The 23720-nt window shown below is 42.0% G+C and overlaps 1 protein-coding gene across 1 annotated transcript in view; it reads left to right on the forward strand.

Moving 5' to 3' along the window:
• The first annotated feature begins 535 nt into the window (after positions 1-535).
• Positions 536-23720, forward strand: part of LOC133506765 (syntaxin-3-like) — a 35372-nt gene continuing 12187 nt past the window's right edge. The window contains exons 1-8 of the mRNA XM_061831214.1: positions 536-685; positions 1201-1240; positions 1841-1915; positions 2004-2103; positions 2318-2392; positions 9066-9136; positions 11736-11844; positions 13731-13804. Coding sequence (XP_061687198.1) covers positions 1211-1240; positions 1841-1915; positions 2004-2103; positions 2318-2392; positions 9066-9136; positions 11736-11844; positions 13731-13804 — 534 coding nt within the window. The 5' untranslated portion in view covers positions 536-685; positions 1201-1210. The remainder of the gene's footprint in view (positions 686-1200; positions 1241-1840; positions 1916-2003; positions 2104-2317; positions 2393-9065; positions 9137-11735; positions 11845-13730; positions 13805-23720) is intronic.

Genomic DNA, 23720 nt, shown 5'->3' on the forward strand with positions numbered 1-23720 from the left:
CCAAGTCCTGTCGTTTAGTTCTGGGCTGATTCTTCACCTTTGTAAGGATCATTGAGACACCACGAGGTTTATATCTTGCATGGGGCTCCACTCTGATTGAGATTGACCGTCATGGTTAGCTTCTTCCATTTTGTAATGATTGCTCCAACAGTGAACCTTTTTTCACTAAGCTGTTTGGCAATTTCTCCATAGCCCTTTCCAGCTGTGTAGAGTTGTACAATTTTGTCTCTGGTGTCTTTGGAAAGCTCTTTAGTCTTGGCCATGTTACAAGTTTGAGTCTTACTGAATGTATGGGGTGGACAGGTGTCTTTATGCAGCTAACGACCTCACACAGGTGCATCTGATTCAGGATAATACATGGAGTGGAGGTGGACTTTTAAAGGTGGACTAACAGGTCTTTGAGGATCAGAATTGTAGCTGGTAAACAGGTGTTCAAATACTTATTTGCAGCTATATCACACAAATAAATTGTTAAAAATTCATACATTGTGATTTCTGGATATTTCTTTTTAGACTATTGCTCTCACAATGGACATGCACCTGCAATGAACATTTCAGACCCCTCCATGATTTCTAATTGGGAGAACTTTCAATATAGCAGGATGTTCAAATACTTATTTCCGTCACTGGGTGACCGCTCCCTTTGACCAGTGCGAGCAACATCAGACGCGTGCACTGTTGTCAGGTCAGTGTCATCCATTGAAGTTACATGGATTCAGTATATATATATATACTGTCCACACTTATACAATACATGCTGTACACACGCACACACTGAGCTCAAACCATACATTCTATGTGGCATCCAGTAATACTACAGTTTGTATTTGGAAGAAGTGGGGGAGGGACAGGATTGTCATCATGAGCCACTGCCCTAATCTGTTCTTAGAGGTTTAGTGAGACCTCAGGGTAGATTGACTGTGATGTGTCATTTAAGAGGGGGACCCAAACAAATCCTTTACCTCTCTGGCATTTATTCCTTTGTTACTTAAATATCCACTCAAATTCACAGAATTTTCTGCTTTTAATCCTCGTTTTAATAATTACATTTTATTTTTGCATTTCTAAGTGTTGTTTACGTTCTGGTTACTTTATTCAGATTTGCCAATTGCAGTTACAGAGGGGACAGCAGTTTTTGCAAGACTTGTCTTTGTCTCTTCCCTCCTCATACTTTCATTTTTCTCCTTGTAATACTTACAGATTTTTCACAATGAAGGACAGACTGGCTCAGCTCCAAGAGGTAGGGTGAATTTCATTTATTGTAACCTATGGCTTATCCCCTTGTGATTACAACCTTTGTGTTGTTCTCATAGCCTTTTTAAAATCTTATTGACACTTTTAAATGTTATTGCAGTCTTAGAGGTGTCTGAAATTAAAATGATTATAATGCAAGAAAACGTATCCTTCGATCAATATTTATATTATCCATAATGCATATCACATTTAAACAATAAACTCATAATCATAAATAATAAAAACTTGAGCTAGAAGAAAATTTCACAAACGTATGACTAGTTAGAAAAGACGTGGTGAAATTCAATGTTAATATAACCTAATTCATTTAGTCTTGGGCTGAAGCTTTCCACAATCCTTTCTGTTCAGAAGTGCAAACCTCATCGAATGAATGACTCAAGGCCTGTCAATGTGTGGTTTGATCAAGTTTGTTCAAAGACATTTTGATTACCCAAATTAAGTTGATACCTTCTCCAAATCCTGTATTGTCTCATGATGTAGATACCTGATGCAAATGCTGTGTAGTTCTTATCCATTTTCCTTCACTTCCTTTTTTTCTTTTGCATCCTTATCTCTTCTTTATTTTATTAATATGTGCTTTGAACAGACTAGTGATGTTGGAGGGGATGATATTGAGGTTCCAGTGGAGAATGAGGTTTTTATGGAAGATTTTTTTGCTCAGGTAATATAATCTCAACATATTTCTCACTCAATGTCAGTTTGATTAAGATATAATTTTTATGAGCTGTATGTGGTTCTATTTGTTTTAGACCGAGGATATCCGCTCCAGTATTGAAAAGATTGATGAGAGTGTAACAGAAATTAAAAAACTGTACTCCACCATCTTGTCCGCCCCCACATCTGACCAAAGTAAACTGCCTTCGGTTTTACACAAATGCACACACGCTCACACATCCAGAGGCTAAAATTCACAATCACTTTCAACCTCATTGATCTATTTATTCATTATCTATATCTAATAATCTTACGAATACTTATCGTACTTTGTACTTTACTCCTGATAATACTTTGAATTTTCAGTGTTATTGATCATTTTGTTTTCCCACCCTATTTATATTTTTAGAAACACAAGATGATCTTGAAGCAGTCACCAATGCGATTAAGAAATCTGCCAACAATGCAAGAAACAAACTCAAGAGTCAGTACTTTACCTTGTAATTATGTATGTTTGGATACTAACTAAGACGTTTTACAAATCTGCATATTTGTGAATGAATTTTAAATTGATAAATATATGTCTTTAGAGTCGGGTTAGTGATATATAAATGCACGATGTCATGCAAGAGAAATGTCGATTTGCCTATTTGTATCACATCAGACTTTTAAGACAGAGCACTGGGTTCGATTACGAGCCAAGTCAAATGAATGAGAGGTGTGGAACGGGGAGAGTTAGACGACAGGGAGAAGAGAGAGCAAGAGTAGATGATTTCAAAACTTAGGATCAACAATCTGGAGCAATGTGAGTGTGGTAAGGAAGCGAAAAAACTAGTCAAAACAGATTGGAACAGCTGGCGGAGGGTGTCAGGTGTGTTATGTGACGGAAGAGTTTCTGTGAGGATGAAGGGCAAAGTTTATAAAACAGTGGCCATAATGTACACATTAAAGACAGTGGCACTGAAGCAACAAGAGGAACAACAGCTGGAGGTTACATAAATCAAGATTTTGAAAATTGGTCTAAAAGTGACCAGGATGGATTAGATTAGAAAATAGCTCATGAAAGAGACAGCGAAGGTTAGATGTTTTGGAGAAAGTTAGAGCGATTAGACTTCGGCGGCCCTGCATTTTTGCAGATTTTGCTCTCCAATATTTTTATTTTAAGGCAACGTGTTTTCACAATGACAGAGGTCTTAAACTCTCTTCTAAATAGATGAGGCACCATGTCTAACATGGTGCCCTACAATGTGGTGCACCTTTAACATTTGCAAATGCTGTGTGACTTATCCAATAAAATACACTTAAACATATACTGTACAAAAGTTACAATATGATGGCGCTCACACAGAAGTGAGGATCTATTGCATTTTACATCTGTCAGCAGAAGAAGTTTACAGTACATTGCACCACACACTGCCTGTGTAAGCAGGTCATTACTGACAATGCTGGTCACACTCACGGTGTAAGATTGAAAAAAAATTATGACACCACAGCAAACAATAGCATATCAAACAAATAATAAAAGAATGATAATAAAAATAAATAATTAACACAAAATATGCACGTTAAATGCAATTTACACATTTCCAGCATTCTTTGCAGGACTTCGGAGGTCTTTTTAATTTCATGAATGAGTGTCGAATAGGGAAAAAGGGCAGTGGTATAGCTGTTATTTTTTAGTCATTATTTCTGTATAAATAAATTATACTTGGTGATTTGAGCTCCTTTGAATATCTTTGCGATGTGGGAGGACACAGAGATTATTGTTGTTATAATTTATACACCTCCAAGATATCATAGAAAAATTATGGAAGACTTTTCAAAACTGTTGTCACTTATTTTTACTGCCTACAACTATGTTGTCATAACAGGATACTCTTTGCCAGAAAAAACACATTTGACCTCTCTGAACTTATTAAAAGTCCAACTCACACTCAAGGTCACATTAGACCTGGTCATCTCTAAGGATGTTGAGATTCTATCACTTCATATAAATGATATGGCTACTTCTGACCATTCATATAGCCATTTTCTGAGCCGCTTATCCTCACGAGAGTCGCAGGAGTGCTGGAGCCTATCCCAGCTGTCATTGGGTAGGATGTGGGGTACAACCAGAACTGGTTGACGGACAATCACAGGGCATATAGAGACAGACAACAGTCACACTAAGAATTACACCAAGGGGTAATTTAGAGCTGCCAATTAATCCATCTTTTTGGGATGTGGGAGGAAACCAGAGTGCCAGAAGAAAAATCATGCAGGCACGGGTAGAACATGCAAAATCCACACAAGTGGGGCTGGGATTTGAACCCCAGTCCTCAGAACTGTGACGTCAAAACTCTGCAGCTGCCTTACGATGCCACCTTATTTTTTTTTTAACTACAGATTTTTCTAAAAGTTCAGAAAACTTGAATTTCTACTAAGAAAATGTACATAAATGAGAGTGCTACCACTTAATTTATAGAGAATGTAACTTTGCCACTTACTGTGAATGCTGAGACAGTTGATGCACTTTTTCACCTTGAAAATCTCAAATGCCGTGAATGTTGTCGTTCCCTTTAAAACCAAGACCATCTTGAAGTGACGTAAAACACCATGGAGGAGCACAATGATGTTCAAGATCCCTCAATCAAAGTGTAGGAAAGCAGAACGAAAGTAGAAAGAAACTAAACTTCAAATTGACCATGATGTCTACAGGCAGCGTCTTTGTAATTTTAAACAAGAGTTAGCAAGGGCTGGACAGCAACACTTCTGAAATCATCAGTAAAAACCTCAACGATACTCGCACTCTGGTTGCTGTGATGGACAAGCTCACCCCCGACTCCCCACTCCCTGAATCAGATAGCTCCAGAACTCCAAACTGCTGATAAATGCAATGAGGTATTTTTGTGAAAAAAATACTATCCATCAGGTTAAATATCACCACAAATCAGTAAAATGATACAATGAAACGGCATCTGAAGCCACCCAGGGAAAGTTCTTTTACAATGTCAGAATTTGACAAACATACAGGAAACTGTTCATCATTTTATATATATATATATATATTATATATATATATATATATATATATATATATAGATAGATATAGATAAGTTAGTGTGTGTGTGTGGCTGTCTGTGTGCATGCAACCATGTGTTTAGAACCTCCACTCCATTGAAAGAAACACACTCATCACTGGGAAGTAGTTGGGTTCAGAATTCAAGCGAAAAAATAAGTGGAGGTCAGCAAACCTCAGGCCTCTTACTCACGTCTCATTCACGCATATACAGTGAAGAAAATACAGTGAAGAAAATGAGTATTCGAACCCCATGCTATATTGCAAGTTCTCCCACGTATAAATCATGGAGGGGTCTGAAATTTTCATCGTCCACTGTGAGAGAGAGATAATCTAAAAAGAAAAAGCCAGAAATCACAATGTATGATTTTTAACGACTTATTTGTGTGATACAGCTGCAAATGAGTATTTGAACACATGAGAAAACCAATGTTAATATTTGATACAGTAACCTTTGTTTGCAATTACAGAGGTCAAATGTTTCCTGTAGTTGTTCACCAGGTTTGCACACACTGCAGGAGGGATTTTGGCCCACTCCTCCACACAAATCTTCTCTAGCTCAGACATGTTTCTGGACTGGAGTTTCAGCTCCGTCCAAAAATGTTCTATTGTTTAGGTCTGGAGAATGGCTTGGTCATGCCAGAACCTTGATATGCTTCTTATGGAGCCACTCCTTGGTTTTCCTGGCTTGCGTAGGTTTTTTCCGAGCACTCCGGTTTCCTCCCGCATCCCAAAAATTGTGAGTGTGGCTGTTTGTCTTGATGTGCTCTGCATTTGGCTGGCAACCAGTTCAGGGTGTGCGCTGCTTCCTGGCCGTTGATAGCTGGGATAGGCTCCAGCACTCCCTGCGACCCTTGTGAGGATAAGTGGCTAAGAAAATGGGTGGATATATATATATATATACAGTGCCTTGTGAAAGTATTCGGCCCCCTTGAAATTTTCAACCTTTCGCCCCATTACAGGCTTCAAAACAAATATCATAAAGATATAAAATTTTCATTTTTTGTCAAGAATCAACAAGAAGTGGGACACGATCGTGAAGTGGAACGTAATTTATTGGATATTTTATACTTTTTTACCAAATCAAAACCTGAAAAGTGGGGCATGCAATATTATTCGGCCTCTTTACTTTCAGTACAGCAAACTCACTCCAGAAGTTCAGTGAGGATCTCTGAATGATCCAATGTTCCAATGATGATAAATAGAATCCACCTGTGTGTAATCAAGTCTCCGTATAAATGGACCTGCTCTGTGATAGTCTCTGGGTTTTGTTTAAAGTGCAGAGAGCATCATGAAGACTAAGGAACACACCAGGCAGGTCTGAGATACTGTTGTGGAGAAGCTTAAAGCCGGATTTGTATATAAAAAGATTTCCCAAGCTTGAAACATATCAGGGAACACTGTGCAAGCAATCATATTGAAATGGAAGGAGTATCACACCACTGCAATTCTACCAAGACCCAGCCGTCCCTCTAAACTTTCATCTCAAACAAGGAGAAGAGTGATTTGAAATGCAGCCAAGAGGCCCATGATCACTCTGGATGAACTGCAGAGATCTACAGATGAGGTGGGAGGGTCTGTCCATAGGACAACAATCAGTCATACACTGCACAAATCTGGCCTTTACGGAAGAGTGGCAAGAAGAAAGCCATTTCTCAAAGATATCCATAAAAAGTCTCATTTAAAGTTTCCCACAAGGCACCTGGGACACACACCAAACATGTGGAAGAAGGTCCTCTGGTCAGATGAAACCAAAATTGAACTTTATGGCCACAATGAAAAACAATATGCTTGGCATAAAAGCAACACAGGTCATTACCCTGAACACACCGTCCCCATTGTGAAACATAGTGGTGGCAACCTCATTGTTTGGGGCTGCTTTTCTTCAGCAGGGATAGGAAGATGGTTCAAATTGATGGGAAGATGGATGGAGCCAAATAGGACCATTCTGGAAGGAAACCTGTTGGAGTCTGCAAAATACTTGAGGTTGGGACTGAGATTTATCTTCCAACAGTACAATGATCCAAAACATAAAGCAAAATCTGCAATCGAATGGTTCACAAATAAATGTATCAAGGTGTTAGAACGGCCAAGTCAAAGTCCAAACCTGAATCCAATCGAGAATCTGTGGGCAGAGCTGAAGACTGCTGTTCAGAAACGCTCTCCATCCAACTCACTGAGCTCGAGCTGTTTTGCAAGGAAGAATGGGCAAGAATTTCAGGCTCTCGATGTGCATAACTTAAAGAGACATACCCCAAGCGACTTGCAGCTGTAATTGTAGAAAAAGGTGGCGCTACAAAGTATTAATGCAAGAGGGCTGAATAATATTGCACGGCCCACTTTTCAGGTTTTTATTTGCTAAAAAAGTTCAAAATATCCAATCAATTTCGTTAAACTTCATGATTGTGTCCCACTTGCTGTTGATTCTTGACAAAAAAATGACAATTTTATATCTTTATGTTTGAATCCTGAAATGTGGCAAAAGGTTGAAAAGTTCAGGGGGGCCGAATACTTTCACAAGGCTGTGTGTTTGTGTGTGTGTGTGTGTATGTGTGTGTGTGTATATATATATACACACACACACATACACACACACACACACTACAAACATAAACCTCTCTTTGAGCCATCACCTTATTCTGGTGGAGAGGTTAGTGTGTCGTAATAATCCTAAAGCTAAATTGGCTGGGGCTTCGTGCCCCTGGCAGGGTCACCCATGACAAACAGGTCCTACGTGATAGACCAGACAAAGCACATATCCTAAAATCCTTATGAAGATTTAAAAAAAATGGAAATAGGTTTCCCTTGTCTGGACCAATGTTCCCTCTCATTTTTTACGTAACTTAACAAACACACAAAGGCCATGAGTGCTCCTTTTGATGACTGTGAGAAACATCAAACACTATGGTCAGATCAATGTCATCCACTGAAATAAGAAGGCTTATTAAAAGGTTCAGATTAGAACATTTTGAAGAACAATTTTATGTTTTTGCAAGCTTACACTGAAAATGTCAACAAACAAAAAAATACATTACAAATACATACCAAGCCAACTATTATCTATAAATGTGAAATATTGCTTCCAACTTTGTTTCATTTTTTTTAACCCACAAAAAATATTTCCGGTCTGTTTTTATTGATGTAAAACGGAATTATCGGTTCCAGAATATCTTTTGTTTTTATTGGTGTAAAACTGAATTACTGGTTCCTGAATATCTTTCGCAGTGCATGTTGAAAGCTGAATGATGCTCCCAAATCGTTTTAGGGTTAATGTTATGTTGCCTCCTATATTTAAAATGCAGAATTTGCTTTTTGGGCAATGTATTGTTTTTGACCAACTTATTTAAAAGAACAGTTGGCGGAAGGTGTCTGATGTTCTATGTGACATATGAGTATCCACTAGTATGAGGGGCAAAGTTTATAAAACAGTGGTGAGGCCGGCCATGATGTACAGATTAGAGACGGTGGCTCCGATGAAACAACAGGAAGCAGAACTGGAGGTAGCAGAAATGAAGATGCTGAGGTACTCGCTTGGATAGGATTAGAAATGAGCTCATTCGAGGGACAGCCAAAGTTGGATGTGTTGGAGACAAGGTTAGAGAGAGCAGACTTAGATGGTTTGGACATGTTCAGAGGCGAGAGAGTGAGTATATTAGTTGAAGGATGCTGAGGATGGAGCTGCCAGGCAAAAGAACAAGAGGAAGACCAAAGAAAAGGTTGATGGATGTTGTGAGGGAGAATATGAGAACAGTGGGTGTTAGAGAGGAGGATGCACGAGATAGGTTTAGATGGAAAAATACGGCATGCTGCCTAATTGCCTAATGGGACAAGCCGAAAGAAAAAGAAGAAAAAGTTCCACGAGCTATTGGTGACGGAAGTAGAAAAAGTTTTGAAATTATTTATTGTGGTTTGATTTATTTTATACCTAGCATTTGAACAGAGTTGTGTAGAATTTTTACCATCATCTCTATGTACACAACAGTAATTCTACCAGAAATGTGGTGATCTTCATGTTGATTGATGAAAAATTTTGAAAATGTCTTTTTGCTTGCTTGTTTGTCTGAGTACTCATGGAAAGTATGCCCCAATATTCAAACAGGCATCGAAAACCAACTTGAGACAAACAAAGATGAGAGGGCCTCTGCTGACCTCAGGATAAGAAAATCACAGGTTAGAAAAATCAAATTTCTAAAGAAAAGCAACATGATCTAATGAAATTGAACAATAAAAATCAGTGCTGCATCACTCTCTGTATGTGTAACCCATTACTGCTACTATGATTTTCAAACATTGGAATGATGCACCAAATGATGTGATTGCAGAACAGTTTGATGTGTTTCCATGATTTATGTCACATATGACAGTATATTTTCTTGATCCATTTTCTTTGTCTTTCCTCTTTTAATTAATGGCACAAGTAAGTTTGTTTGGTTCAATAATTCACAGGTACATTTGGGGAAAGAGATGCACTGATTCCTCACACAAAAACATGAAATCTCTTTTTCTTGTCAAACTTGATTGACAATTGAATTTGAGATGTCTGATTTTGCTTCTTTAAATAGCAATAGAGAGCCAGATGAAAAAAATGCCCCACCATAGTGACACAAGTACAATGAAAGGAAATTTGCTTGTGTCAAGATTTTTGAAATACCAGAATTAAAAAAAAAAAAATAGCATGACATTGTCTATTCAGTAAGAAATTTGGGGGTTTCTGAATGATATTTGAGCCGAATTGGAGCCGATCACAAGAACACGTTTGACAAGCTTCCCTTTCCACTTAGCATTTTGTTTGACAAATTTTTGTGCACTGGATAAAATGATGTGGGTCTTTCCCAGACCATTTTTTTGTGGTGTACTCAAATTTGTATCTCAAATTTACACAGGAGGAACAAATGCATTTCATTATATTTTTCACACATTCAAGATGCGTTAAATAAAACGAAACATGGATTGATGTGATGGCTTCTATATCAGAGTAATGTAGTGGAGTTTGCATGTTATCTCCGTGCCTGCGTGGGTTTTCTCTTTGCACTCTTGTTTCCTCCCACATCCCCAAAACATGCAACAATAATTGGGCACTCAAAATTGCCCCTAGGTATGATTGTGAGTGAGGCTGTTTGTCTCTATGTGCGTTGCGATTGGCTGTCAACCAGTTCAGGGTCTACCTCGCCTCCTGCCCGTTGACAGTTGGGATAGGCTCCAGCATTCTCGCGACCCTTGTGAGGATAAGTGGATAAGAAAATGGATGGATGAATTTCTTTTCAATAACTCAATACATAATACACTTCTTTTCTTCATCCTAACACTTCCAATTCCATGACTTCAAACTTCATTTTCTGCCTGCGATGCTCTCCCAAAACATCAATCATGAAAAGAGCGACCTAAAGAGCAAAACTCTTGAGGTGGTCTCCATCACTTTCGGACCCATTTCCACCAGCATGGGCAATTTCTCAAGAATAATTGATCAATGAAGATTAAAGATTAAACACCCACTGATTTGAATCTTAGTAGAAGATTTCAATTTAAATAGATCATGGGCAACAGCACAACAGCAGACAATCAATTTAGCTATTTAGGATCTTAGTAAAAAATCAGGCCCATAGTGACCTTTACTTGAGTTTGTCAGTGTTGTCTCAGACAATATATTGATATCAGGGCATATTTTCCCGCATGTTTAAGTCAGAAAAGCGTGGTGTTGTGCCTTTACTCCTGTCATTTACGCACATTGGATTAAATAACATAACAACAAATTCAGTATGGGTAAGTTCTTCTCATATCTGGTAGAACGCTCATTCTGCTATAGACTTTAAGGGCTATTCTTCATCCGTATTCCAGAGGTTTGAGTAAGTTTAGGACCCTAAGAAGGTGGTTTACTCCCATGCTCTGACCCTCTGATGGTTGGCACTGCTTAATGTTGGGTTGCCACCACACCCAAATAGGCTCATTGACTGCCCAGCCCCCCTAAATGTGTTCCTACGTTGTGACACCGATTGATAGATGAATTTCCGCAGGTTATATTTTATCAATTGGCGAAGACAGATACAGCACCAACACCACTTGAGAGGGGCATTTTTGCTCCAAGCAAGCTCCATGACTGCTTGGAGCTTGTCTTAAAGTGGCACATACAACACTGCACGACTCTAGTATTTTTAAAGGTGCAATGGTGTGTTAGATTTGGAATCATTTGGTTTTTCAAAACGTTTTTTCGTTCATCTATGTCATCATTGGCTGTGCTTTTATGGCGCTCGTATGGTGGGCAAGACTGACATATGACTCACTTTCCTGTTGATGGCATGATAGCTGGCTATACAAACTTGTGCTCATTAATCAGCATAGTTAAAACATAACATTAGTAATCTGAGAGGGAATACAAAAACACATGCTCCTTCAAAGAAGCCTGTTAGACGGGTGGTGCTTACGTCTCGCTGACGATGGCAAACCTCTGGATCTGTTATTTCGTTTAATTTCATGTTGAAAGTGTCAAGATATTAGGGAAACTCAGGGAAACTCCACTTGCCAGATTTGAAGACTTTCGAAGACTTCACTGAGTCCTGCTTCATGGCCGGTTGGGCACATACTCACCCAGAATGGACAGGGGAGGTGACAAAAGTCATTACTGGTGAATCAGGGCACCTTGACAGCATGCAAGTCAAGTGCATAAAAAGACTCTAAGCACAAATGGGATAATATGGCCCATCAAGTCTTGATTTCTCACTCATTAAAATGCTCATGGTTATTATCTAATCATGGAATTATTTAAATTTCCCAGCATGCTATCCTGGCGAAGAAATTTGTAGAGGTAATGGCAAAATACAATGAAGCACAAGTTGACTTCAGAGACAAGAGTAAAGGACGGATTGCCCGACAGCTCGAGATCAGTAAGTGACTTTCTCTGTCTAGGTACGTTAAAGATAAGGCTCATAAAGCATCAGGATGCATAACGCATGAGAATGCTAGTTTCAACAATTTTTGTCATAATCAACCCCCCCCCCCATAAATAAATAAATAAATAAATAAATAAATACATAAAATATTATATATACAGTGAAGAAAATAAGTATTTGAAGACCCTGCTATATTGAAAGTTCTCCCACTTAGAAATCATGGAGGGGTCTGGAATTTTGATCGTAGGTTCATGTCCACTGTGAGAGAGATAATCTAAAAAGAAAAATCCAAAAATCATAATGTATGATTTTTTTTCACAATTTGTTTGTGTAATACAGCTGCAAATAACAATTTGAACACCTGAGAAAACCAATGTTAATATTTGGTACAGTAACCTTGGTTTGCAATTAGAGAGGTCAACGTTTCCTGTAAATGTACACCGGGTTTGCACACACTGCAGGCAGGATTTTGGCCCACTCCTCCACAGATTGATCTTGTCTAGATCAAACAGGTTTCTGGGCTGTCGCTGAGAAACATGGAGTTTCAACTCCCTCCAAAGATTTTCCATTGGGTTTAGATTTGGAGACTGACTAGGCTGCGCCGGAACCTATGCTTCTTACGGAGCCACTCCTTGGTTTTCCTGGCTGTGTGCTTCAGGTCATTGTCATTTTGAAAGACACAGCCATGACCCATCTTCAATGCTCTTACTGAGGGACAGAGGTTGTTTCCCAAAATCTCACAATACATGGCCGTGGTCATCCTCTCCTTAATACAGTGCAGTCGTCCTGTCCCATGTGCAGAAAAACACCCCAAAAGCATGATGCTACCACCCCCATGCTTCACAGTAGGGATGGTGTTCTTGGGATGGAACTCATCATTCGTCTTCCTCCAAACACGGTTAGGTTATAACCAAAATGTTCCATTTTGGTCTCATCTGACCACAAAATATTCTCCCATGACTCCTCTGTATCATCCAAATGGTCATTGGCAAACGTAAGATGGGCCTTGATATGTGCTAGTTTAAGCAGGGGAACCTTCCGTGCCATGCATGATTTCAAACCATGACGTCTTAGTGTATTACCAACACTCACCTTGGAAACGGTGGTCCCAGCTCTTTTCAGGTCATTGACCAAGTCCTGTCATGTAGTCCTGGGCTGATCCTTCACCTTTCTAAGGATCATTGAGACCCCACAAGGTGATACCTTGCATGGGGCTCCACTCCGATTGAGATTGACGGTTATGTTCAGCTTCTTCCATTTTCTAATGAATGCTCCAACAGTGGACCCTTTTTCACCAAAATGCTTGGCAATTTCTCCATAGCCCTTTCCAGCCATGTGGAGTTGTACAATTTTGTCTCTGGTGTCTTTGGACAGCTCTTTGGTCTTGGCCATGTTGCAAGTTTGAGTCTTACTGATTGTATGGGGTGGACAGGTGTCTTTATGCAGCTAAGGACCTCACAAAGGTGCATCTGATTCAGGATAAAACATGGAGTGGAGGTGGACTTTTAAAGGCGGACTAAGAGGTCTTTGAGGGTCAGAATTCTAGTTGATAGAGAGGTGTTCACATTCTCATTTGCAGCTGTATCACACAAATAAATCATTAAAAAAATCATACATTGTGATTTCGGGATTTTTCTTTTTCGATTATCTCTCTCACAGTGGACATGCACCTACGATGAAAATTTCAGACCCCTCCTTAATTTCTAAGTGGGAGAACTTGGAATATAGCAGGGTGTTCAAATACTTATTTTGTTCACTGTATATGAAGAGTTCAGAAGCAAAAGCAGATATATCCATTTTTCTTGTTTCTGTTCAGAATAGGGTCCAGGCTGCTGTATTTTTTAAACTTTTATTTTATTGTTCTTGATACCCAATTATAGCCGGCAAAGTGACAACTGATGAGGAACTGGAAGAGATGCTAGAGGGAGGCAACTCTGCTGTCTTCACTGCTGGGGTGACTATATGTTGTACTTATGGGCTGACTTATATGTTGTAGATGTAGAGCAGTGCCTTCAGATATGAGTTTAATTCTGATTATGATTTAGATAATTGTAATCTGTGCCAACGCTGGCCCAAAAAATAGCCAGTAATTGTAAAGTTGATGTTTATTATAATTAGAATATTTTTCAACATATAAAAGAATTTTCAAATATCATTAATTAACCCTAGAGAACCCATGGGGTCACATATGACCCAGTGTAATTAAGGGCCCACTTTATTAACACAACGCATCACAGTTACTCTTTGTACCCTTAAAGCCCAACGTCTCACATGTGTCCACCTAACAGTGACTGCTAGTGGGATTCCCCTATCCATATTTCAGAGGGATCCCTCTTCCAAAACCGGAAATAAATTGGTAAATTTTTCCAAATGTTTTTGCGTTCCTTTGATGCTTATTGATTAATCATAGCTAATTCATTGTTAGTACATAAAATTTTAAAAGAGAACTTGGATGTTTTGGGTTCTCTAGGGTTAAAGTATGTATACATTTTTGGGGGATCCCCTGTATTATATTGTAGACTCTAAATTGACCCAAGGTGTGATTGTGAGTGCGACTGTTGTCTGTCTCCATGTGGCCCGCGTTTGGCTAGCAACCACCAGTTCAGGGTGTGCCCTGTCTCCTGCCTGTTGACAGCTGGGATAGACTCCAGCACTCCCATGATCCTTGTGAGGTTAAGCGGCTTGGAAATTGATGTTTTAAATACCGATTTGTAAAAGTCTGTTTCTCCTTAACCAGTTTTACAGTAAACTTCAACTTGCCGTGTCGTTCAAGACCACTTTTTTGGTAACCTGTTCACAATTTGCCACATTGCTGCTTATTGTAAAGTGTGTCGAATTGAGCTCACTGGCACTACAAGTACAAAGTTCAAATCTCAAGTCTGTGCTCCCAAGTTAAGGCTAAAACTGAGTTGAACGGTGTCTCGTATTTTGGAAAACTCGTATGTCGAGTCACTTGTTTCTGAAGACACCACTGTATTCTGGTTGTTGTGAATAATTTACAACCCTCAAATAACAAAAATGTTTCTCTTATGAAGCAGATGGCTGACTGGATATGACACATGCAAAAGTAAAAATGAAAGGAATGTAGTTGTCACAATCATACGACCTGGGGCTGGACCCAAACGCCAGACTCAGAGGCAGTGACATGATGTTGAGGGAGGGTTTATTCCAGGCAAAGGTCATGCACAGGTAAGCAGTCCGAAAAAGCCAGAGGCACAAAAACAAAAGGCAACCGGCAAGGTCCAAAAACATGAAAATGTGCTCGAATTACTTTTACGCACAAAACAAGACTTGACTTAACTGTAGTGGTACAGGAAAGCTGGCCATGACAACAAGGCTAATACATAACAAGAGGTTCGGATACTCACATAGACTACTGTAGTTTCAAACACAACGAACTGGCAACTGAGAATGACAAACTCAAGGCATATATGCCAAGCCTAATTAGTGTGGTGTTTGGCCCAGGGCAGTGGCCGAGCCATGCCCCTGACAGAGCCCCCTCCCGAGGTGCGGATCCCAGACGCGGCAAAACAACAACAAATGACCAGGGGGGACCGGAAGGGGGCCCGGAGGAGGGCACAAACCCCATCCCAGTCTGTCTGGTGGCCGTCCAGGCCACCCAAAACTAGGAGCTTGGCTGAGTAGTTCAGGAGGTCACCAGGGTCCTTACAGGGCGAGTCAGGCGGACATTCACAAAGGGGTCCAATGGCAACGCAGGAACCAAACAGGAGCAGGTGACAGCTGAGGACAAAACCCCGCTGCGGCTTGGTTGAGAGCTGGCGGCTGCTGACGCTGGTCGAGGGCTACCGAGGCATGGTCGGGAAACTGCTGCTGCTGATGTTTGAGCACCACCAATATATCTATATCTAATAGGGGTCCCGTGTTTGTCTTGCAGTTCTGGAAAGAATTCTGTTTGGTAATAGGAGCCTGTCAGTCCGTCATTGGGTTTCCATGTGGAACTCAATGGGCAGACCAAAAGACTAAACCGGGGCCCGGAGACGGGGCTCCGATGTCTCAACTCCCAGGATCCACACACCTGGAGTCAGAAACTAGTTTGGGTTGAGTATTCTCACAACTACTCCCCTTAGTGTCTACTGGTTTTTCACCATTCCATATAGTGCATGGTTACCAACCCTCTCTTTTCCCTATCATAGTCTCAGATTCTTTGGTTCCTTCTGCATTGGCCTTGATGAGACACAGCAGGCAGACCTGGGTCCAAGCCTGGCATATGCTGCTACATCAAGCATGATCCTATAAGACCGCAGTGGACCGTAAAAGGTTCAAGTCCACTGCTGATCAGTTGTCCAATGTTTGGACATATCATGGTGAGGCTGCCTTGACCCTCTCCAAATGAGAATGATGTTGGCTGCGAACCCGGTGACAGGGCAAGCAGGGCATTCAGGCTTGTCTGTCAACTTACCAACGCTGCTGCAAGACACTTTAGTAGTTGGTTGTGCTGCTCGGTATTATGGCTTTGGGTGAGGCTGGTCTTGCATTCCACAAGAATGTCCTTCCCTGTTGCTGCATATAGATATGGGATTTTCAATATACTGTACTGCATTAGGTTTGCAGTAAAAGTCAAGAAAATTTAGGCAGCCCTGATGGTAAAGCTCCCCTAGGTCTTTTCACTCCTCATGTCATCCACTGCTCTTACTTTACCTGCATCAAAGCTTGTGCATAATTTCCCACTTCCTCTTCCTGATGGCGCTCCAGGACAACCAGTGTGCGCCTCTGAGTTGAAGAGGACAAGACCACTCTTAACCACCTGCACTTGGCCCAAGATGTCCTTGTGTCTGAGTGCTGCACTTGTCTGCGCTATCGGAGCACGTAGGGTCTACTAAATCGCAGTGGCCAAGATGGAGGCAGAATCATTTGAATCCAATAACATTATTTCCACTCTGACTTTGGTACATTTATACTCCTCTACCAGACTGGAAATGGGCAGGTGCAAAGGTCAAGCCATTTCCCTCCATATGAGTTAACCAATCTTTCAACCTTTTCTACTTTTGACAGCGGACTTCATCGAGGCCACACAATGGCCACAGGAGAAGATCAGACACTCAGTTTACCATAAAGCAGATTGCTGTCAATATTGTCCAGGCTACTGGTTACCTCCTTCTTGAGCTCCTCTACTTGCTGTTTGTCACTGAGGGAGGCATCAAACCAATGACCTAGACTCTTCATGGGCTTCTTGAAACCCATTGTAATCGGTTCTTTGCCAACGGACATGGTCAGCGTTATCGTTATGTGAGCCAGCTAATCTAGTGTTTTATAATAGTTATCATCTGGTGTCTATAGATGCTCTTCCCAAACAGAGTTAGAGTGTTAAAGATGGTGCAATTGTGCTCTGTTTACTAAAGGGCCTGAGCATCATATTAAGTAGGATTTCACCTGACCTTTTCGCCAAGTACTTCTAATGCAAATGCCTGTGGTGGTTTTAAATGTAAATTGGTTGTGTTTCTGCTGAATGTTACAACTTTGCATGAGAAATTTTGCAGAGTGACCGCTGGTGGGGTCACCCACGGCAAAATGCTCCATGAAGAAACAAAGCACTGCTCCATAAACATCAATGATGAGTAAAACTAATGGAGTGAGGTTTCCCTTGCCCGGACATGGGTCACTGGGGCATCCCTCTGGAGCCAGACCTGGAGGTGGGGCTCTAAGGAGAGTGCCTGTTGGCCGGGCCTGCAACAGAATCTGGCTCTAGGGATGTGGAATGTCACCTGTCTGGCAGGGAAAGAGCTCGAGCTGGCATTTGAGGTTGAGAATTTTTGACTGGATGTAGTCAGGCTTCCCTCCACACACTGCTTGAGCTCTGGTATCAGTCGTCTTGAGAGGGGGTTACCTTCGAATTTGGAGTTGCCCACAGTGAGAGGAGCCGAGAAGGTGTGGGTATTTTTATTGCCCCCACCCCTAGCTTGATGCCTGTACGTTGAGGTTAACCCTGGTTGATGAGAGGCTAACCTCCCTGCACTTTCGGGTGGGAGGATGGGTCCTGACTGTTGTTTGTGCCTACACATCAAACAAAAGTAGAGAGTACCCACCCTTTTTGGAGTTCTTAAGGGGAGGGCCGGAGAGCTCTCGTGCTTGGGACTCCATTGTTCTGCTTAGGGACTTCAATACGCACATGGGCTATGACAATGATACCTGCAAGGGTGTGATTGGGAAGAACATCCCCTTTTCAGAACCTGAGCAGTGTTCTGTGACTGGATTTTTGTGCTCATGATGGATTGTCCATAACAAACACCATGTTCAGGCATAAGGGTGTCCACATGTGCATTTGGCACCAGGACACCCCAAGTTGCAGTTTGGTTATTGACTTTGTGCTAATGTCAATGTAGTTGCGACCACATGCCTTGGACACTGGGGTGAAGAGAGGGGCGGAGCTGTCAACTGATCACAACCATGTGGTGAGTTGGCACTGATGGTGGGGGAAAATGCCTTGTCTGATGTGGCACGGCCAAATGTATTGTGAGGGTCTGCTGGGATCATCTTGTCAGAATTCCCTGTCAGACGGAGTTTCAATTCCCACCTCCGAAAGAACTTGTTAATGTTCCAGGAGAGGCAGGGGACATTGAGTCCATGTGGACGAGTGGATGGTCCACGCCTCCATTGCTGAGGCAGCAAATCGGAGCTATGGCCGTAAGGTGGCAGCAAATCCTCGAAACTAGAGACATGTCGTCAAGCTGAAGAGGGAGCATTATTGTTATCTGGTATTTTTGACTTATGGCAAAGGCAACTTATAGGTACCGTCTGGGCAAGCAAAATGCAGCTTGGTGGTCGCTGAAGCAAAAACCCAGGCATGGAGGGTGTTTGGTGAGACCCTGGAAAAAAGACTCCCATATGGCCTTGAGGAAGTTCTGGTCCACTATCCGCCATCTCAGGAGGGGAAAGCAGTGGCCCGTCAACTCTGTGTATAGTGAGGATCGGGTGCTGCTTACATTGACTCGGCTCTCAAATCTCTGAGGTTGGGGTCACCTACTGAAACTCATTGGTGGCAAGGCCCCAGGGGTGGATGAGATTCGCCCAGAGTTCCTATAGGCTCCTTATAGGCTCTGGATGTTGTAGGGCTGTCCTCATGCCTTTGTAACATCACATGAACATTGGAGACAGGAATTCTTGATTGGCAGACTGGTCCCCCTTTTTAAGAGGGGGGTTGGAGGGTGTGTTCTACAAGGAAATCACACTCCTCAGCCTCCCTGGCAAGGTCTATTCAGGGGTTCCGGAGGGGAGAGTTCATCGGGGTTTTTTTGTCCTGGCTGTGGAACAGAGCACCAGCTTTATACCTGATGTAGGATCATTGATCACCAGGATCATCGTCCAGCTAGTCTACTTTTGTTTTGTGGAGTTGGCGAAGGCTTTCGACCGTGTCCCTCAGGGAGGTTTGTGTGAGGGTGCCTCCTTCGTATGGGGTACTGAACCCCCTGATACGGGCTTTGGGTGAGGCTGGTGCGCATTGCCGGGAGTAAGTTGGACTAATTTCTGGTGAGAGTTGGACTATCTCAAGGCTGCCGTTTGTCAACAATTCTGTTTATAACTTTTATAGCCATAATTTCTAGGTGCAGCTGAGGCATATAAGGGCTCCAAGTTGATGGTGGGATTGCATCTCTGCTTTTTGGAGATGGTGCCGTTCTGTTGTCTTCATCAAGCTATGATCTCCCCCCCTCATTGGAGCGGTTCACAGTCAAGTGTGAAGCAGCTGGGAGGAGAATCAGCACCTCCAAATCTGAGACCATGGTTCTCAGTCACAAAAAGGGTTGCGTGCCATCTCCAGTTCAAGGATGAGATCCTGCCACAAATGGAAGAGTTCAAGTATCTTTTCGTATCTGCTGGGGAGGAGGAAGTCTCTCTGCTAAAGCTACTTCCGCTGCAATCTGACCTTGTAAAAGCAATAGAAGATGGGTTTGTAGAGATTTCTCAGGTGCACTTTGCAGCCTCAAACCCAAAACAGTTCAAAATGACTGATTTTTTTAAATGTTCTGTTCATTTCCTGTTCACCTTTTTATTTTGAACTGCCAGTTCATGTGGCCCACTTCTTGTCCCTCATCTCTACATGCCTCATTACAACCTCATTGTTTTCAACCATTTCCTGATCTATTTTACCAACTCTGACATTTACGTCAGTGCCAATGCCCGTTTGAACCAACCTGTTCGCTGACCCTGCTTGTTATTCTAACTGCTGCCTCTGTCTGCCACCCAGTCTTGTTTGGTGATCATTAGAATTGGAAATTGGATTAGAATGTTTGGATCTTGGACCTCCCCTACTCTCTCCTGGACAAAAACTAAACACCGGGGTGTACAATTTTCGCCTGTCTGCCTCTGGTGTCACCTCTGGCTTACCTGTGTTCCCAACCAGTGCCTTCATGTCTCATCCGCCTGTGCCAAACCACATTGCTTTTAAGGTAGCTTTCTCAGAATAATGCATGTGAGAAAAAATTGGACACTATTCATCCCGTCATTTACACTGTACTCAGCTGTGCTCTCCTTTGTGAACTGATTCCACCACTTGGGCCTCACTGCCTTGATGGCAAATCTTCCTATCACTCTTTCACACTCTGTTCTGTCATTGATTTGGGTCTTGGTTGGTATTGAGACAGATGTGTTTATTATCTCCAGGATTACATCCCCAAACTATGTTTCTAGTTTAGACTTGCTAGGCGAATGACAACTGCTTGACCTCCTCTGCAATGTGTAGGGTTGAGGGGGGTGACATGGCAAGATGTCAGGGATAATAGCAAGGCTACACACATCACCGGTGGGGTGGTGTGGATGCATTTTATTTCTTTCATTATGTTAGCGGTTTGCAGCTGAGCAGCGCATTCCATTTCACCTGCATCTGTATCAGCGGACTTGGTGGTTCAAAGCTGCTGTCACGGAGGTTGGAGTGGCTTGCCTGGTTTGGTCTCACTGTGTTGAGCATCCTTTGGCATGGTGCTTCATAGGCAAAGTCTTGTGTGACCCCTTTTCTCTTGTGGGGGACAGAGAGGATGAAAAGTGTGCCCCACAGAGGTAAGAAAGGCACACGAGAATGTAAATGACCAGGGGCAAAGTCAAGGTGAAACTAGAGGTAAAGTTGCGCAGTGCCAAGGTGAGCCACAGAAAGGTCAAAAGAAAAGTTGGCAACTTCGACCACACTAAAGACATTAAGCAGAAGAGGAATGCTGGCGGCAGGTGACAGGACCTGTGAAGACAGGAGCAGAACAGGAAAAAAGCATGCAGAAGAAGGTCATGAATCTGTCGATTAAGATGAAATATGTTAGGATTAATTTAGTAAATTATATAAGTCTATAAATTAAAACGATAAGTGGGGGGTACAGAAACAACTTGTGTATTTAGAAGGACCAGAAGTGTAGACAGTCCCCGCCCAGTCCAACGACGGGAGAACACCCCCCCCACACACACACACACACACACTTGTTGGAAAGGAATTCCACTAAGGTTTCTTTGGGCCATTGGTGATATGATATAATATGAATAAACTAGCAAGAAACAAACGAACAAGTTGTACTTTGTGCATTAGCTTGTGACAGCGTGTGACAGCGCTAGCGTGATTTGGTGACAGTGAAGTGTCCAAGAGAATCAAAAAGCATCAAGGTATCTGGTATCAGTCGTCTTGAGAGCAGGTTACCTTCGAATTTTGGAGTTGCCATCCCTTCTACTCAAAGGGATGCCAGGAAGATGCAACGGTGATAGCCAATGGGAGAGCAGCTCTATCACGCCACTTAAACCAAGATACAGGAACTGCATTATGGGTAAAGAGTGACGTCCCTCCTAGTCAATGGGATGTCAGGAGGATACAACTGTGAGAGCCAATGGGAGAGCAGCTCTATCGCACCACACAAACCAAGATATAGGAGGGGGCATCATGGGTAAAGACTGACGTCCCTCCTAGTCACTGGGATGCCATGAAGATGCTACGATGATTGTCAATGGGAGAGCAGCTCTATCACGCCACACAAACCAAGATAAAAGATGTTCATCATGGGAAATTTAGTGGAATTTGTGGAATCCAGCGCCTTTTTTTTCCTTTTCGTATTCTGAATTTCCCTTTTAACTACAGACTATTTTTTTGAAGAGGCATTTACTAACCTGAATTTATCGTTACTAAAGACATTCGTAAGTAGAGGTACCACTGTAGTGAGAAAGGTATGTAGAGTGAATTGTGAGTGTGTGCTAGATGAGTGATTAAGAGGCATTGCTCGAAGGTGAGGCCCACCGGGCTGGGCAACCATCGGCGAGGGGGACTGCACCACCCGAACCCACAGCACAGAGCCCGGACCCCACACACACTAACCGATCTCGAATGTGTGGGAAAAGAACTGTAACTAAGTAGAAGAATGATAAACAACAACAACATCTATAACTTGATTGACATCAGAAGTTTATTTTCAAACTTAAGGAAATAGTCTCGTTGTTGTCAGAAGGCACCCAACCCAGGCAAAGGAATGAGGAATGTAGACTTAGCATCTTGATGAATGGTGACCAGAACTCTTAGTATTTAAGTATTAGTGTGTGTATCTACCAACCTGTGCCACCTTCTAAGTAATCGCCGCATGGACCTCCAATCAAGCTGGATCCAGCTGTCAAAAAGGGGGTAGTAGTGGAAATCCACCCTGCAAACTGAGGTGACACAGACTCACAACAACTACGTAAACTGTCAGATCCCGGGTGCTGCTGGGAGATGGTCTCCAAGGAGATTCTTTTAGTGGTTGTCAACTAATTTACATCTAGTTGTGTTTGAATATCTACTCTGGTCCTGCTGGCAGCCCGCCAGCCGAACGGCCTTGGCCATACACCTCCCACTTCCAACCCCTTCTTCCTGTGTCGTCCATGGACACATTTGGCATCACCACGTCCACGAGCGCCCACTGGAAGCCAACCCGGCAGCATTTTTCAATCATAGAAGTTAGCCATACAGCTCTGATTGTCTTTCCCGGCCACGATTGGTTGGCATAGTTGGAGCGAGCTATTCAAACTGGACAACAATGTTGCCTCTGCTTCTTTTGTTTTTGGTTTTATTTTTCTCCATTATTATTCTTGCTTCGAACAAATCTTCCTCAATGCTCCAGAGGTTGTGAGGAAGACCACTCCCAAAAAACAACTGACCTTTATGCTGTCACACAATGCAATTCTTGCTAAAGGGGAACAAGAGAAGTACCAAATAATTTGGGGGAAATCATTAGCTTCAAACGAAACCCTAACGTTCTTCCCCTCGGACTGAAGATATGAAATGGCAATACATATTTATCCTAACCCAGAGGCCCCAAATGTCCTCTTTTCCATTTTCATGGACCTGATTTTCTTTATTTCTTTTATAATTAGTGTTTGTTTCTTTTTTTCCTTGAAGTTTTTAGTTGTAGCTGTGTTTTGTTGTACCATATTTTTGGGAAAAAAGCCATTACTTTTTTCCCAGCGCTATGAACCCTGCAGCATATTTAACGAAAATATATATTTTTTGTGAAGTTTAAGCGTACAACAAAAACTTCTAATGTAATGGTTAAAACATGTCCGTTCACTTTAATGCTCTCGGGTTTGGGGCTGTGCAGATTGATGCCTCCAATGTGTAAAAGAAGAAGACATTACTTCAAACACACATAGAACAATAAGAATTTACTTCGAGCATGTGTAGAAACAGATGGCACTAGTTGTTTATTGTGCACTGAAAGCCAAACGTGGCAAAACAGGCACAAACGCAAAATATGTGTTTCATTTTTATCTAAAATCTTTCAGCCGGAATGGTGGTGCAGCTGAAGAGTCTTGGCTTCACTGTTCTGAGGACTGGGGTTCTAATTACAGCCCCCCCCCCCCCCCCCCCCTATGTGGAATTTGCATGTTATCGCCGTGCCTGAATGGGTTTTATCCGGGCACGC

This window comes from Syngnathoides biaculeatus, chromosome 9 (genome assembly GCF_019802595.1).
Source record: "Syngnathoides biaculeatus isolate LvHL_M chromosome 9, ASM1980259v1, whole genome shotgun sequence".
NCBI lineage: Eukaryota > Metazoa > Chordata > Actinopteri > Syngnathiformes > Syngnathidae > Syngnathoides > Syngnathoides biaculeatus.